Source organism: Emydura macquarii, unplaced genomic scaffold (assembly GCF_026122565.2).
Source record: "Emydura macquarii macquarii isolate MOO-44397 ecotype Brisbane River unplaced genomic scaffold, CSIRO-AGI_Emac_v2 contig_67, whole genome shotgun sequence".
Taxonomy (NCBI): domain Eukaryota; kingdom Metazoa; phylum Chordata; order Testudines; family Chelidae; genus Emydura; species Emydura macquarii.
Genome location: NW_027130204.1, coordinates 12,325,048 through 12,341,398, shown reverse-complemented (window position 1 = coordinate 12,341,398; position 16,351 = coordinate 12,325,048). Strand labels below are relative to the sequence as shown.

Here is a 16,351-nt window from a genome sequence, read left to right as displayed (position 1 = left end):
TGATCCTTCCTAAAGTGCCACCAACCTGAATTAGATGAACACTTCTAGGAGAGAGAAAGTCTTTTGCCTCTCTGATGAGTCTGCCATCAAGAGTGCCAAGCAGGAGCCAGGTCCGTTAGCAACCAGACTGAAACCAGCTCACTTCACCTAAGCCACCAAGGAGCCATAAGATTTATAATGAATTTCAGTTACTACTAACCTGTCCTGAAATTGAACACATGACCAGATGCATACTCAGTAACCCAAACTATTCAGTCTCTCCCTTGCAACTTCCAGATCTAATACCTTTAAACAGCCCTAATCATTACAAATAACTGGGGAAAATCTTTTCAACGTAAGCAGAGAACAGTGCAGCTGATCAAAAACAAAACCAGAAATCAACAGATTTCACTTACTTTTGTATAGCATTCAGAATACCCCACATATACTGGTCGACTTCCAAGCCCTCCAGTAGAGCAGTTTTACTAGAAAGGAAGAAAATAGAGAGGAAGGATGGTTTGGGGGTAAGTCACCAGATTGGGACCCGTTCACTTCCTGGATGTGTCACACACTTTCTGCATGAGCTTGGATTTTGTGACTAGCCAATCCCCGGGTTAAAACATTAGAAGGAGCAACGCATTACTGTTTCTAGCTCAGTGTAGATTTTCTTCCCCCCTCTACAGTAGATTGACTCCCACATCTAAAATGTGACCTTTCCTATATTCACCAATGGGTGTACTGAGTACTTCAATATCTACTCCTCTGAAGTTCAGTAATTTGTGAATTACAACATAGAAGAACAGAGATGCAATCTCAGAACAGACCAATAATCCTTCTGCTCTGGTATCTTGTCTCTGATTGCGGCTTATGCTTGATGATCCAGAGCAATGGTTCTCAGCCCGCGGGCTGCTCGCACACACCTGAGGCCCATGTGACATACAGGTAGGATATATGTTGTGTGGATGAGGCCCACCTAACACACAGACAGCTGCATGTGCAGCCCACGATGGTAAATAGGTTGAGAACCACTGATCCAGAGGAAGGCAATGAACCTGCAATTCAATTGTCCAATGCCACTACTGCTTGGTGGAGAGCTTCTTCCTGAATCTAGTTGGTGTTCATGTTATAATGTGTAAGGAATGACAGCCTTAGTAACTTTTATTTTAGCTGAAATAACCCTGTAGGTACAGATCTTATCAATATAAAGGTTTGAACTTCTTTTGAATCTTGTTCAACTCCTTGCCTCATTAATATCCTGAATTAGCGATCCAGGTTATGAATTGCAGGAGAAAGTATTTTTTCTTTCATTCATTTTAAATGTTTTGCCTTTTAAATACCAGGGAATGCCCCCTTATTCTTGTAACATGGAACAAGATAAACCAAATATTCTTAGTGGCCTTCTTCATGCTTTAATGCAACTACCTTTAATATAGCTATCCTATCGCCTCTTACTGTTTGTTTTGGAAGATTAATAATTGTTTTGGAATGTTACCAATGTCATTTAACTTGGGACAAATTCTATGCAACTTCTATGCATATTTCACTTACTTGCATACAGGACACCTCCAAGTTCCTCGTTCACAGTTCAGTTGCAGGTAAGATTCCAGATCAAAGCACTGCAAGTCAGACATACACAAGCACACACGAAGAGGCCATGTTAACTGAGCCAACGGAACAAAAATAAAACTGCAGACAGTGGAGAAACAAGATTGCAAGCACTGGGACGTAAGTTTGCAGAAGAGAGACGGTGGCTTGTGGTAAATATCCTTTCCCCTGCTACATAAAGACACATGATTTCCCTGCTTGGTAAGAAAATGAAGGCATGTACGAATAAAGACAAAGAAGAGGGATCATTTTCTTTCATAGTGATTGGTAAAAGGAATTGAACTAAACAACCAGACACATTATGTTTATTTATTTACATTTATAAAATGCTAAGACAAAGACCTGACCTATAAGTTCTAGGTAACCTTGATATGGCTTAAAAATACATCACACATAGTGCCTTAAGTGCAGCAGTACAATTCAAGAGGACCCGCAACCAGTAAGCTGGGCAATTTAAAAACTCAATCCCCACCTTATCCCTCCAATAATTCCTCACCTGATTTTCAAATGCCTGAGAATAAAGGTGAGCCAAAAAATCAGAAACTGGACACAAAGCATTTTGGGCCAAATCGGGAGGGCCTTACTTTTTTAGTTGATGTCCTTACTTAGCCTTAATTCAGGCAAGCTGCTACTGATTTCACTGATAGTTTGTGTAAGTAAGGAATCTGGTGTTGTTCCTACAAACACACACACACACGTTGTTTCACTAAATTCGATGGGATTACTGACATGTGTAAGTGTTTGCAGCACTGGAGTCTCAGTAGTGACCTGGGGATCTGGCCTATGATGGTATTATTCCCTATTACAAATGAAATGTCATGTGACATTTGTTATTTCATTCATCACAATCCATGTGATTTTGCAATAAGATAAGAGGAATTAAAGCTTTCATCATCAATTGAATACCTTAGAATTTACTTAAAAAATAGTTGCACCCTTTGGTTGAAATTAGAAAATTTAAAATACGATCTTGAATCACAAAATCTATGAGAAAAATAGAAAAAAATCATCATATTTCCTAATGATAGAAACCGATCAAAAGACATGATTCACAGCATAGGGAAAAATGTCAGGACACTGAAATGCACTCACTTGTACATGCTTGCAATCATGGCCTCTCGCTGGGAGCTGGATTCGCCGGAATGTGATAGGACATTTCAGAGACACTTTAATAGCCGTCTGCTCCACTCCATCCTCACCATTTAGTGTTGCGTTGCCAGAGGAGGCTGCCACGCTGCTAAAGTTCCTCTTGACTGTTTAGGAAGATGGTATATATATATAGTGTGTATATGTGAAAGAAAACACACGTGGCACTATAGCTTCTAATGAAGCTGCTTGAAGTCTGGCTGTGGAAATAGCACCTCTTTCTGCACCATGGATTTAATGCCATTTAATGGCAGCTAAGCATATTTTCATATGAATTTGGAAAGTTTCTTGCACAGATAAACTGCTTTCATAAAATAGCATATAATTCTACATACTTAAGCTTGTTATTGTGTGCACAACTGAGTACGAGTGTAGATATAATACAAATCCAACTTAGAGACACCATCACTTACTGAAAAGTTATAGAGTCAGACCCTTAGCCCCAGTTAGTCCAGTCTGTGCTGCAAAGGGGATGTAAAGCAGCCTTAAATGGACAGCTAGGGATTCCCCAGTATGGGAGGAACTCTGAGTGATGAAAAGCTGACATGGGGAGCATCTGGGATTCCCTCAGCATGAGAGAGTTCTTGGGCCATGTAAAGCTGACATCACTGGTTGCTCTGTCCCCTTTTCCACTCCAGCTTTGGAACATGCCAGGTATATAGCTAAACAGCATGATGCCCTGGCAAGCCCAGCGTGAGTTATTAAAAGTTTCAATATTATAACTGATTATAAAGCATTCTGGATAGTTTTGGTTAGAATCCTATGTATCAGCCAGTAATACAGTTATTGTTTGCAGTGCTGTTGTAGCCATGTTGGTGCTGGGATATTAGAGACATAAGCTGGGTGAGGTAGTATCTTTTATTGAACCAGCTTCTGCTGATGAGAGAGACAAGCTTTTGAGCTCACACAGAGCTCTTGTAAACTGGAGTAACAGAAATAGGATGAAATTGAATAGTGGAAAGTGCAAGGTCATGCACTTAGGGACTAACAACAAGAACTTTTGCTATAAGTTGGGGACGCATCACTTGTAAGTGACAGAGGAAGAGAAGGACCTGGGTGTCTTGGTTGATCACAGGATGACTACGAGCCGCCAATGTGGCTGTGAAAAAAGCTAATGCGGTCCTTGGATGCATCAGACAAGGTATTTCCAGTAGAGATAGGGAGGTGTTAGTACCGTTATTCAAGGTGTTAGTCAGACCTCATCTGGAATACTGTGTGCAGTTCTGGTCTCCCATGTTTAAGAAGGATGAATTCAAACTGGAACAGGTGCAGAGAAGGGCTACTAGGATGATCCGAGGAATGAAAAACCTGCCTTATGAGAGGAGACTCAAAGAGCTTGGCTTGTTTAGCCTAACCAAAAGAAGGCTGAGGGGAGATATGATTGCTTTCTATAAATACATCAGAGGGATAAATACCAGGGAGGGAGAGGAGTTATTTAAGTTCAGCACCAATGTGGACACAAGAACAAATGGATATAACCTGGCCGTCAGGAAGTTTAGACTTGAAATTAGATGAAGGTTTCAAACCATCAGAGGAGTGAAGTTCTGGAACAACCTTCCAAGGGGATCAGTGGGGGCAAGAAACCCAGCTGGCTTCAAGACTGAGCTTGATAAATTTATGGAGGGGATGGTATGATGGGACAGCTTAATTTGGCAATTAACTGATCTTTGGCTACTAGCAGTAAATACGCCCAATGGCCTGTGAAGGGATGTTAGATGGGGTGGGTTCTGAGTTACTACAGACAATTCTTTCTGGGTGTCTGGCTGGTGAGTCTTGCCCACATGCTCAGGGTTTAGCTGATCGCCGTATTTGGGGTAAGGAAGGAATTTTCCCCCAGGGCAGATTGGCAGAGGCCCTGGGGGTTTTTTGCCTTCCTCTGTAGCATGGGGCACTGGTCACTTGCTGGGGGATTCTCTGTACCTTGAAGTCTTTAAATCATTATTTGAGGACTTCAGTAACTGAGTCTTAGGTTAGGTTAGGGGGCGGGTGAGGTTCTGTGGCCTGTGATGTGCAGGAGGTCGGACGAGATGATCATAATGGTCCCTTCTGACCTTATAGTCTATGAGTCTTCTGAAGTTGGGAGCATGAGGCAAGGAGAGAGAAGGCTGCTGGACTGTAATAAAACTTTGTTCCTAGTGGTTTGTCTGAGCAGGTCTGGTCTGAGGTGAATACACACTGGCACACACCACAGAGCACACTGAGGAACCTCAGGCCCAGTCTCCTAAAGTGGTGTAAAAAGCCATAATGCAGACTTACCCTATCTTGAACTACCCCATACTGGACAGTCAACAAGAGGAGGTTGTATTTTTTTAGCTGAAGAAGAACCTGTGTAGCTCGAAAGCTCATCTCCTTCAGCAATAGAAGCTGGTCCAATAAAAGATATTACCTCTCCCACCCTGTCTCTGTAATACATTCACACACACACATGCACGCAACTCACTCTTAGTGATGCAATGTTCCGCTGGGAGGAGACGTTTCTTTAGCAGGCCTTGAAGTACAGAACGAACTGATGGCCGATGCACTAACTGCAACACGAACAAGTGTGACTGCAAAAAAAATCACTGAGTTACTAACAGAACCAAGCATGTTAAGTGATAGACCACTGGGTGGAGCAGAGTTCTGTCCTTGGATGCATGCATGCAGCTCTGCACTGGCCCCAACGGGAACCCTGCACATACATACTAGAGCTGATTTTGCTCATCTGAGTTCACACACTCCCTTTAAGAGTATTCTGAAAGTTGCCGTCCAGGACTGCATAACACCGTTCTTCTGGCGACGTTGCTATTAAGAAAAGGTAACATTTGCTGCACAATTTTCCCCTTTAAAATCCAAAATGTGATGTGATAATCTGTTATACATGAAGTTCGTCACAGTGACTGCTGGATTTTCTACCCACACCCTATTCCGCACTTGCCCTGCACTCAGGCTAGCTAGGAATGTTGCCAAAATGACCTCTCCTCCCAGCCACTTGATGAGTGATCCATCAATATACTGTGGGCACAAGACAAGGAGTAAGGAATTGTGCAAGGGAGAAATCTGAAGTAAAAAAATGGACATAAGCTTTAGGTCTCCAAACTGCCTCATACTCTGACCCCAGGAAAGCTGTCCCCAGACTCTGTGCCCTTGCCAGTGGCAATGAAATGGCAGAAAGCCCAGACTATGATGTGTGCAGCCCTCGCCATTAAAAATACGATATATACTAACTGTAATTCAGAGCTTCCAGTGGGAGGCAAGTTGCTTGGCTCAGTGGATTGAGTAATGGGATATGAGCCTTTCACCTTTATCGCACGGGTTTAAACCAGCCCAAAGTCATGGTGGCAAACAAATGGCAATTTGATGCTCTGTGTGAAATAAGATTTTGGCCTCAGTCCAATTTCCAGTGTCCACAGCAAAACAACCCCATCCATTATATTATCACCCTTGCTGTCCGAATTGTTAGACAGGCAAGTACCGAATGGGCACAGAGACCGGTTGCACTCTCCCCTTCAGACACATTGGCAAGGTAGCTCTGCCCATGCTGCCCCAGTTCTACAGCAGAGTTAGATGTGGGCTTTAGTGGTATCAATCTGGCCGTCACGTCACCAGCGCTACAAGCAGTGACACCTCCCTGCCCCCAACAACCGTGGGTGCCAGGTCCCTATAATTTTTGGTGATGCCCAATCCCACAGTGGGTCCTGGCCAGGGCGCTGGGCCCATGTCACGTGGGAGAAGGGTGGTGGAAAGGGGCGAGGCTGGAAGGGGGAGCGGCCGCCGTGGCACCGCATGCTGCTTGGGGCCGGGACCAGTGCTGGAGCGACTCTGTCCGTCCTGGCCAACCGCTGAGTGTGTCAGGAGGTGGGGAGGAAGCAGAACGGCCAGGCCGCGCTTGGGGCCACTGCATTCTGCACCTCCACAGTTGAAAACCACTGGAGGCTCCGCAGCTGACCCCCCTGCAGCACCACAGAAATATTGGTGAAGCTGGGCCCACCATCCTCAGTGTTGGTGGAGGCCAGGCACCACGGGCCCACATAACTCGCCATTTATGCCAACAACGAAAATAAAATAAATAAATGAATAAAGTGGGAGAGGTAAGAACTGCTGGTCTTACTGAACATTCCCAAACAGTGCCTTCCTATGGCGCAGATCTGCAGAGTCAGCGGCAGTAGCAAGCCCCATGTACTTACACAACAACACGCTGTGACTGTAATCTGAATTGTGTTTCTTCCTGGCTGACAGACGTGCTTTAGGTGCAGAGGTTTATGAGATGTCTTGTTGTCGCCACGTTCAATGGTAAGTGGGGTTGCATTAACGCTGACCTGGACCGACGCTGGCCAGTTTGTGTTCATTTGTCTGTCTTCGTGGTGGTAGCACTTGAACTGTAGCTCCAAGTCAGACCTGTAGCGTAAAGCATAAACCTGGCTTAAACTCCATTTTCATATGATTAAAGGAATTTTATTTGGATTCTAGCTATTCAATATCATCCCACCCCCTTCGCTTTAACTCTGCTTTGCTCAGCTCTGATTTGTTTCTTCTGGAAATGCCTCATAAATAATTAATGCATAACACACGTCCGCCCCATAAAAGCCATAAACAGAAACAAGACATGATGGCCCACACATCTGAATTTTGAGAGAATAATAATAATAATAATAATACTTTACACTTATACATGACTTTTCATGTGAAGATCTCAAAGTGCTTTACAAAGGTGGGTTGTAAGTCGGTGGAATGACTCAGCAGAAAGGAAAAAGTTGCAGTCAGGTAGGTCTTTCCTCTAGCATTAGTGTTTATAACAGAAAAATAAAGCAAGTTAACGCATTCAGAGAGTAAGGAGAAGAACTCACCCAGCCTGGGGATCGTCTCAGTAGCAGAATCCCTCTCTACCTACCCAAAAGCATATGTCCCACCTTATCTCCCAAGCAACCACTCTTGATCTACCACAATGATAGATAATACAAAGCTGAGCTGAAGTTAACTCTTGATTAACTGAGGGTATGTCAGCATCTACAGTGGCACATCTCCAGTGCTGCAACAATTTCTACGCCGATGGAAATTGTTTTTGTAATCCGTCTGTCTGAGAGGCAGTAGCTAGGCTGACAAAAGATATTTTCCATCAACCAACCATGTTGCACAGGGCACAAAAAACCCTGAGTGATTTAGCTAAGTCAACCTAAATTTTAGGTGTAGACCAGACCTGAGTATACAGTAGTGCATTTGAATCCTATCAGATCGGTATTAACCTCATTTTACAAATGGGTAAACTGAAGTACAGAGAAGTTAAAGGTGGACTGGAAAGTTAAACTGAAATTTTGGGGGTTTGTCCTTCACTGTTTATTTATTACGAACAAAGACTGCCACAAAGTCAGTAGCTGACTGTCTTTTACATAAGAAACATCAGGTGTCATCTTCTCTTTGCTGGACTTTCCTGTAAGCTCCTTGAAGGACATGAATAGTGATGTCATATGAGACCATAATCTGAGCTGCAGCTTGCTCTCCCCCCAGAAAGTGGGAACAGGGTGCAGTTTGTTAGAGAGTCTAAGAATGGAGGCCCTATGCTGAGGCTGTTTCTTAGTATCTGATTTTTTTTGTTTTTTTTTTTTAAACGGTGGGCAGCCAGTTACTCAATTTTTTCCCCTGTAAAGGTCAAGTTTTAATGTCCTGTACTAGCGGTGTGTTCATGCTCAGAAATTTAGGAGATTTAGGTCTGAATCAGAATCTTTATTTATGGGGAAGGAAATCAACTCAGGTGAAGATCTCAAGTGACATCACTATTCAGGGCCTACAGAAATCTAGTTAGGACCAAAAAAAAGAGGGAAGCAGGGACCCGATATCTCTATAAAGTAAAACAAGTAGATTAAAAAATACCAGGGAGTCTTTATACATTACATAGAAGCCATAAAGGACAAAACTGCCTCCCCATCCCCTCTTAAAAAGTTTATCCAACGTCACTCAGGGGGGGAGTGAAAATGCAGAGAGTCTCCCTCATGTTCTAGCCATGCTGCTCCACAATGACACAAATTGTGGTGAGCAAAGACTGATACATTGTTAAGGCAAAATTCTCCTGAAGGCTCTTGTCTCCATTCTTTTGCTTCCTTTAACAGCATAGCATTCCCCATAGGGAGAAGAATATTTATGTCCAGATCAGCTATGAAGAGGGATGTTTTACCCAATATTTTAACTAGCATAAAAAACTTCACAACTGGCCCCATTCCATCATTCTCTATTAAAATCTAAAGGTTTGGTTTAGAACTCACATGTGAGTAATACACACATTGAATCCATCCAGTCTAAGGTAAACTTCATATTACTTTATTATAATTTCAACTTGCAAAATCCCTTAATGCCATCTAGCGTCTACTCTCTTTTAGCTGAGCTGTTGTATAACAAATGCTAAAACAACTGAGGCTTCACACACAGCAGACAGGGCAAAGGACACGGTCTGGACATTTTCCATGTGTGTGTAACTGTGTGATTAAGCAGAGAAAAATGAGAGAGATAAGGATGACAGACACAAGACTCAGTTTTCTGAGCGTTCAGACTGCCCTTGGCCCCCCATTACTAACAAGTTTTTCAAGGCAGCAAACCTGAGCACAAATTACCGATGAGTCTTCATTAAAATGAATTTAAATACAAGTCCAAGTCATTGGTATGCGAAAGCAATTAAAAAAAAAAAAAAAAAAAAAAAAGAAAGAAAGAAAGAAAGAAGGAAAGAAAGATCAGGTATTAAAAAACAGCCTCATGCCTCAGTGCAGCTCTATAAATCTACAGAACGAGCCTGCACAATCCCCAGTGGTGATTACTTATTAATAAGAACCAGCAAATAACTGCCAAAACTCCCTCTTGCCGTGAGTACTCCAGGATAATGAAATGCAAGTAAGCAATAACTGACCGCAAAGTAAGGCATTAATTATTGGATGCAGCCTGTTTGAAATCTCTCACATCTCTAATTCCTAGGTTTAAGGCCACTGACATTATGCAGACAAATAAGTATCTGCATCCTAGGTCAAATCTCAACCAGGAGTCATGACGCCCATTACAAAATGGGTGAGGGTCCCGGCTAGATGCCAGCTTGCTGGAAGGAAGGTTCCAGTATGAAAAAGGCTGAGGTCATAAAATTATTAATCCAATAATCCACCTAGCCTAGGCTTAAAAGATGACTTCTTAGAAAAACTGGAAAAAGGGGAATTCTGAGCACACTGGAAAGTGTGTTGACGAGAAGAGGTTTCATTTGCTCAGCTATTTCATGTGTAACAAAGAAAGCTCCATACAATAAGACAAGATAATGAGAAACTAAATTCTCCAAGGCACACAAGCACAGATTCAAAACAAGTCCATCCTACAGTATTTGGAAACTTAACAAATCAAGGCTTTGGTTTGGATTTCATTTAATGCCATTTCACTGTGTCCATATAACAAAGCACAGAATCTGGAATCATTTTATGCAAGTTTGAATTATAGAGCTGCAAAATATGATCCAGAGGGACAGTTCTCTCTCTGTGTCTCTCCGATGAAAAGTAATATTTACTGTAGGCTGAAGATCTGTGTTGTGTGGGGAAAACTGCACTTCAGCCTTTAGGCTCATTTCAGTTCTGGCTAAATTACAATAGAGGTTGAATTTAGAGAGCTATCCGAACTGTGGGTAATTTGGGCCTTAACCTGAGAGGAACTTAGCACCTATAATTCCCACTGAATTTAACCTCTCTCTGAATCAGGCCCTTAATTTGCCTACTATTTTTATTTTCAGTTAACTTTGCACCTCTGTGTTCCAGCTGAAAGTAGACGCAAGCTTGCCAGGGTATTGTGAGAAAGGTTGTTCTCACAGATTGTCCAGGCCAGCTACCACCACAGAAACAAAAGAGCACGTATGGATGATGCAAGGAGTATGCCTAGCTCAGAAATATTTCACGAATGATCCTTGCATGCTGGTCTCAGCTATGCATGTTTCTAGCCCTTTTACCAGAATGAGGAGAAGCAAGTCAATAGATACATTTAAATAATTATTTTCCAGACACTGCCCCTTGTCCCATTCATGCTGGTTCCATCAGGTTTGCACTTTGAAGGATGGCACATAACTTGGCACCAACAGAAGGATTGGAAACTGAATCAGGAAGCATATTATTACACTTCACTCTCTGGAAGTTGAGGATTCTACATATATATGTGAACTGAAGGGAATTTTTTCTCGCCAGACCACATTTCCTAAGGTTGAAACACATGACTGACACAAACCAAAGTTCATCTTGCCCAGCATTTTGCTTTCAGTCACACAAGATTGTCTCACAACACTACTTGAACCTACCTCCACATCAGCGTCTGATGGACGGTTGGCCGTAGGTGAAAGACATGGTTACTGACCGCCAGGTTGTGTTCCAGCCGAAAGGGCTCTAATACAACCCCATCTCTCACGGGGAATGTCAGGCGCAGCTCATCATTGTGGTTGGCTGGGATCGAAGAGGGAGAGAAAGTGTGAACTTTCCCTTTAGCATCTGCAGTGCAATAACAATGTGTATATTTATACAGAATAATGACAAATGATACAGTGATCTATTGCTGGGTTTAACCTAGTAGACTCACATACAGAAAAGAAAAGGACAAAATTGTATACGTGGATTTCATGCAGGTGACAGGGCACAGACTGACAGTTCTGGAGACTGATGTCTTCTGCTTATCCACAGATAAGGCTTTTGAAAGGGGCAGGAAAAGTGTCTGTCACCACAGTCATGCCTTACGCCTGATGTGGAGGGACCATTTCTCTTGGTGAGAGATTAGTTCAGTCACCATGCGCCCATTCGATCACCGTTGAGACTGTCAACAAGGTTGCCAAATAGTGCCAGTCATGGGGGTGTGTTGCTATTTGTTTTTTTGTGATGTGGCTGTTTCTCTCCTAGAAATTGAAACTGAGATTATCAAACTCATTTCAAGTGTGTCATTAGATGGAACGACTCTCTGTTTCAATGGGGGGATCTACAGATGGAAGGCTCTGGTATTATATTACCAGCTCCACAAACCATTCAGTTTCCCATCATGAAGAGCTTTGCTGTTTGTTAAGCACAATTTATGAGGGCCAAATATTTTCAGCAAATACGTTCTGGCTGCAAAAACAGGTTTGCTTGAAGTAATTCTGAAGCAGGAAGACCTTGAGTATGAAAAGGTTACCTGTGTCCATTGTAATCACTGGATTTAAGACTGTTTCTTCTTTATACATCAATAACAGAAGCTGCTGTTCAACTCTTGCCTAAAATACAACTCCTTCCTCTGAGGCTGCTAAAGCTAAAACAGTACTAATAAGCTGAATCTTCAGCTTTCCACAAACCCCAAAATGCTGGTTGTAAAAAAGCTAATCCAACAGAATTCTTTCTGTAGAGCACACACTGCTTCTCCCAGGGCCTAACCATTTATTATTCTTTTAGTCACTTTAAGACCCTAGACAAATTATGAATACACAGCCACTGAGATGGTGTTATTCCTGACTCGCTGTCAGCCAAACACAGCTGTGAGGTTGAGTGGCTTTGAAAGGAATATACATTATTTTTTTGGCATAAGATTGAATATTTTTAAGACATTTCCATGGACACAATAGGGGTACCATTATAAATATTCCCCTTTCAAGATATTCTGCAGTAGTATTCAATGACTTTGCCCTTACCAAAACATACCACATTGTTATTGATTCTATGCAATAAACAAACCCAACAACAGAGAACAGCTGAAAATTAAGAGTTTCATTATGAGCAATCAACTAAAGGAATATTTAAGGGGCAAAGTCCTTAAAAGTTTAACTTTGGAGAGAGTTTTCCATCTGGCATTTTCCAATTCTTTCCTGTTTCTTTCCTCTCTGAGTAGCGTGCATAATGTGATTGGTTGATGCCATACATCAACTGGCAATCAACATTCCTCCCCCTGTAGCAATCAAGAGGCTATTTTTAAAGCATCCTTTCTGGGTTGTGTGATATGCATGGCAAAGGAAGAAGAGACAGTAAAAGGCTGAGGAGCTGCTCCATTTGCTACTCACTTGGAGGTGGCGGTAAAGCATTGATATTTGGCTTAATGTCAGGTGGGAATGGTGGTTTGACATCCTGGTTAGGTGATAGATATGGAGGAATACTGCTCCCTGGAGTCATGGGTGGTGTGGGATTTCCTGGAACAGGCGAGTGTGGGTAATTTGCCACAGGTACAGGCCTTGATGGCTGGAAAATAAATAACACCAAGCTGTTATTGAATTTTGGAAAAAAAAGGACCTAACCATATGTACTGCTATTAAACAATGAATCGATCTTTAGATCCTGTGGCTTTGGCCTGACGCTATATTAAATGTACGGAGTAGGAGAACTACAATCTAAAACCTTAATTATTTGGTTTCGTTACATTTACTTCTCATTTTTAAAACATACAGTAGTTTAGATTTGAAGCAAGAAGTTGCAAGCCCCAGAAACTGTAGATGCACCACTTTTTCATTCTTCTCTGCCTCTTTTCCTGGTTTTCCACCTTTGAAGTCTCCCACTTTGCCCTAATTTTCCAACTCTTCTCATCTCCTCTTGATGTAGCAGTAAGTATTATAGCACCTTATCTTTGGCTGAGAGCATTTTATGTTTGGTAACTGATCAGGCACAGCTTGAAAGACACTACAGACTATACCCTTTCTTGTCTCCTCTAAGACCAAAGGTCCTCACAGTTCTCAATTCATCAGGACTCTAATCTCTACAGTGTTCAAACTCCCAAAGAACAGGTCGTCTATACTGCAACTCAGAGCCTTGCCCCTTAGCTGGGAGAACTGCCTTTCTTCATGAGGTTGTCTTGTCTATTCACTCTGTCACTACATTAATTTACATTTCAATGAAAAACATGCAATGCATTTTGATAGACCATGGGTTCCCCTTTAAAATTTTATTGTGATTTTATTCTCAGACCAAACTAAGATTCCCTTGCACACAGTTGTGAGTTACTTGCAGAAAAAGCTATTTTGTTCCTTAAACTGCTCTGGCTACAAAACAAAACAAAACTTTAAAAGCCCAACAAAAATAAACCGGAAAATATTAAATTATATATGTACATATATAAAATCCTTCACCTTTAAAACACTTCAGACTGATCTTCAGCTGGCAGAAATCATTGTAGCTTCAGTCCCAGCAATGGAGCTACACTAATTTACACTAGCTGAGCATTGAGCCCCTTGATGCATTCATCTTGACAACGTGGGACAGAAGCTGCCATAGTCTAATAAGAATTGCTTTAGAAAAAGCAATGTTTCTAGACACTCCGCATAAGGCAAGGAGTGACCTGATTGCATGCAAGACAGATGCTCTGTGGGAAATGATTCCTTATTCCTTTCCAGTAATGCTGTCATTTCAAACAACCCCATTTCCAGAGCCGGGCATGTCACAGTGGCCCTAAGATGCTTCTGGCCCAGAATGCAACACCAGAAATGACACCTGTGGACTTGACGGCTGTAATCGTCAAGCAGATCTGATCTACCAGCTTTCCTACAATTTCCCTAATTAATCCAAGAACCATGCAGTGTGTGCCCTCCTTGTGCTTTGCCACAACTAGAAATGTCAAACCTCAGATGTAGGCTCAGTTTGGATAAATAAAAGAGAGCCGGACATATCAGGAGAATAGGCTGTTTTTCTACATTTTGGAAATTCCACATCCAGACATTGCCTGAACTATGTGCGCAGAGGCAAAAAGTGAAAATAAAAAAGACAACCAAATATTTGATTTCAAAAGTAAATATTCAACATTTGGGCAAAGCTTCGGTTACATTCTTGTTTAACCCTAATTTGGCAATTCCTAGGAAATAATTGGGTTCTTACTGCCCAGCTCATGGCTGCTATAAATTTCCTTAATTAGATTCTTGTAAACATTTTATTTTTTTGGCACAGAAAATTAAAATGCCAACAAAGAACCAAAAAGCTTTTATAGGGCAATTGTATTACATATGTATTTATATAGATTTCATATTTTTAAAAGCTGAAACAGAAGAACTGAGTGACCAAACAATAATTAACTTTATTATAATATATATTTAAAAATTCAAGCAAGATCTTCTTGTGACAGCTTCAGTTAATTTCTTGCCCACCATTTTGCTAAGCAGCCCCCAAATTACGATGCGGCCTAGCTTACTGTACTATGGGGTTGGTTCTGACACATCCAAGGCAATGGCATAACTGCCATTGCTTTATCCATTAGCACAGAAGAAAGAACTTTCACCGGCACCAGATGAGATAATCAATGAAGCAAAGGTCTCACCTTGTAATACTGTCCCATGTTGACAGTTGGAGGAGGGTACTGCCCCGTGTTTTGCTGAGTAGGCATCCTCTGTCCAGGGTAATTGGGAGATGTAAGAGGTCTTGGAGGGTTGGGAGTTGGATACTGACCAGGCTGTGTAGGAAACTGGCTATTTGGTCCATACTGCTGGTTTCCATAATTTGGCTATTTTATAACAGAGATGAAACAAAACAAAAATCTGTTTCACGTAAGAGATAATTTTGAACTAAACTTTGAAATATAGAATTAAAAAGAAAAGAAAATCAAGCTGATGTCCCTTGTCTCATGAACTCTTTGCCCAACATTTTCAAACCTTGGTGCCTGGATTTAGGCCTCTGAAGGACAGGAAATATATGGACATTCAAAGGTGTTCAAATCTTATTAACATTCAGACTGAGATGGGCACCCAGCCATTTGTGCTTTTGAAAATCCCCCTTCCAGGATGTTCAACTTTAGGCACTTAAATAAGTAGCCAGATTTTCAGAGGTGCTGAGCACCTGCATCCATCTATCTAGAGTACATTTATGGCCCCATAACCTCAGTATCTGAGAGCCTTACAATCTAATGTGTGTAATGGTCACAACACCCCTGTGAGATAGGGAAGGGCTATTAACCTCACGTTTACGTTGGGGGAACTGAGACAGAGATATTAAGTCACAGAGTCAGAGAGTTTAAGGCCAGAAGGGACCACCAGATCATCTAGTCTGATATCCTGTGTATCACACACCACCACCATCATCCAGAGACATACACACTAAACCCAACAACTGATATTAGACACAAGTATTATAGCCCCAGGAGACTAGAGCATTATGTGCCACAGGCAGAGAATAGGAAAGACTGCGATGCACCAGTGCCCAAGGCCCCTGCAATAGCAGGGAAATGATTAAGTGAGCTATACCCAGATAATACTTGTAAGGACCTACACTCACATCCTATTAGAATTCTTTGAGGGAATCAATAAACACATGGACAAGAGCAATCCAGTGGATATAGTGTACTTCAGAAAGCTTTTGACAGTGTCTTTCATCAAAGGCTCTTAAGCAAACTCAGCAGTCATGGGATAAGAGGGAAGGTCCTCTCATAGATCATTAACTGGTTAAAAGACAGGAAACAAAGGGTAGGAATAAACGGTCAGTTTGCAGAATGGAGAGAGATAAATTGTGGTGTCCTCCAGGGGTCTATACTAGGACCAGTACTGTTCAACATATTCATAAATAATCTGGAAAAAGGGGTAAACAGTGAGTTGGCAAAGTTTGTCCAAAGATTTGCAAAAGGATCTCACAAAACTGGGTGACTGGACAACAAAATGGCAGATGAAATTCAATGTTGATAAATGTAAAGTAATGCACACTGGAAAACATAATCCCAACCACCC

At 41.8% G+C, this 16,351-nt stretch overlaps 1 protein-coding gene across 14 annotated transcripts in view; it reads right to left on the bottom strand.

Moving 5' to 3' along the window:
- Positions 1-16,351, bottom strand: part of ZMIZ1 (zinc finger MIZ-type containing 1) — a 482,416-nt gene that overhangs the window by 14,868 nt on the left and 451,197 nt on the right. For 11 of the 14 annotated variants that reach the window (XM_067539605.1, XM_067539685.1, XM_067539667.1 and 8 more), the window contains 8 exons: positions 14,956-15,138; positions 12,722-12,896; positions 11,009-11,195; positions 6,894-7,104; positions 5,171-5,276; positions 2,677-2,837; positions 1,528-1,595; positions 396-464 (listed from right to left, as the gene is read on the bottom strand). In XM_067539605.1, the coding sequence (XP_067395706.1) occupies positions 396-464; positions 1,528-1,595; positions 2,677-2,837; positions 5,171-5,276; positions 6,894-7,104; positions 11,009-11,195; positions 12,722-12,896; positions 14,956-15,138 (1,160 nt within the window). The remainder of the gene's footprint in view (positions 1-395; positions 465-1,527; positions 1,596-2,676; positions 2,838-5,170; positions 5,277-6,893; positions 7,105-11,008; positions 11,196-12,721; positions 12,897-14,955; positions 15,139-16,351) is intronic. The other 3 variants (XM_067539657.1, XM_067539675.1, XM_067539725.1) reach the window with 1 other exon arrangement.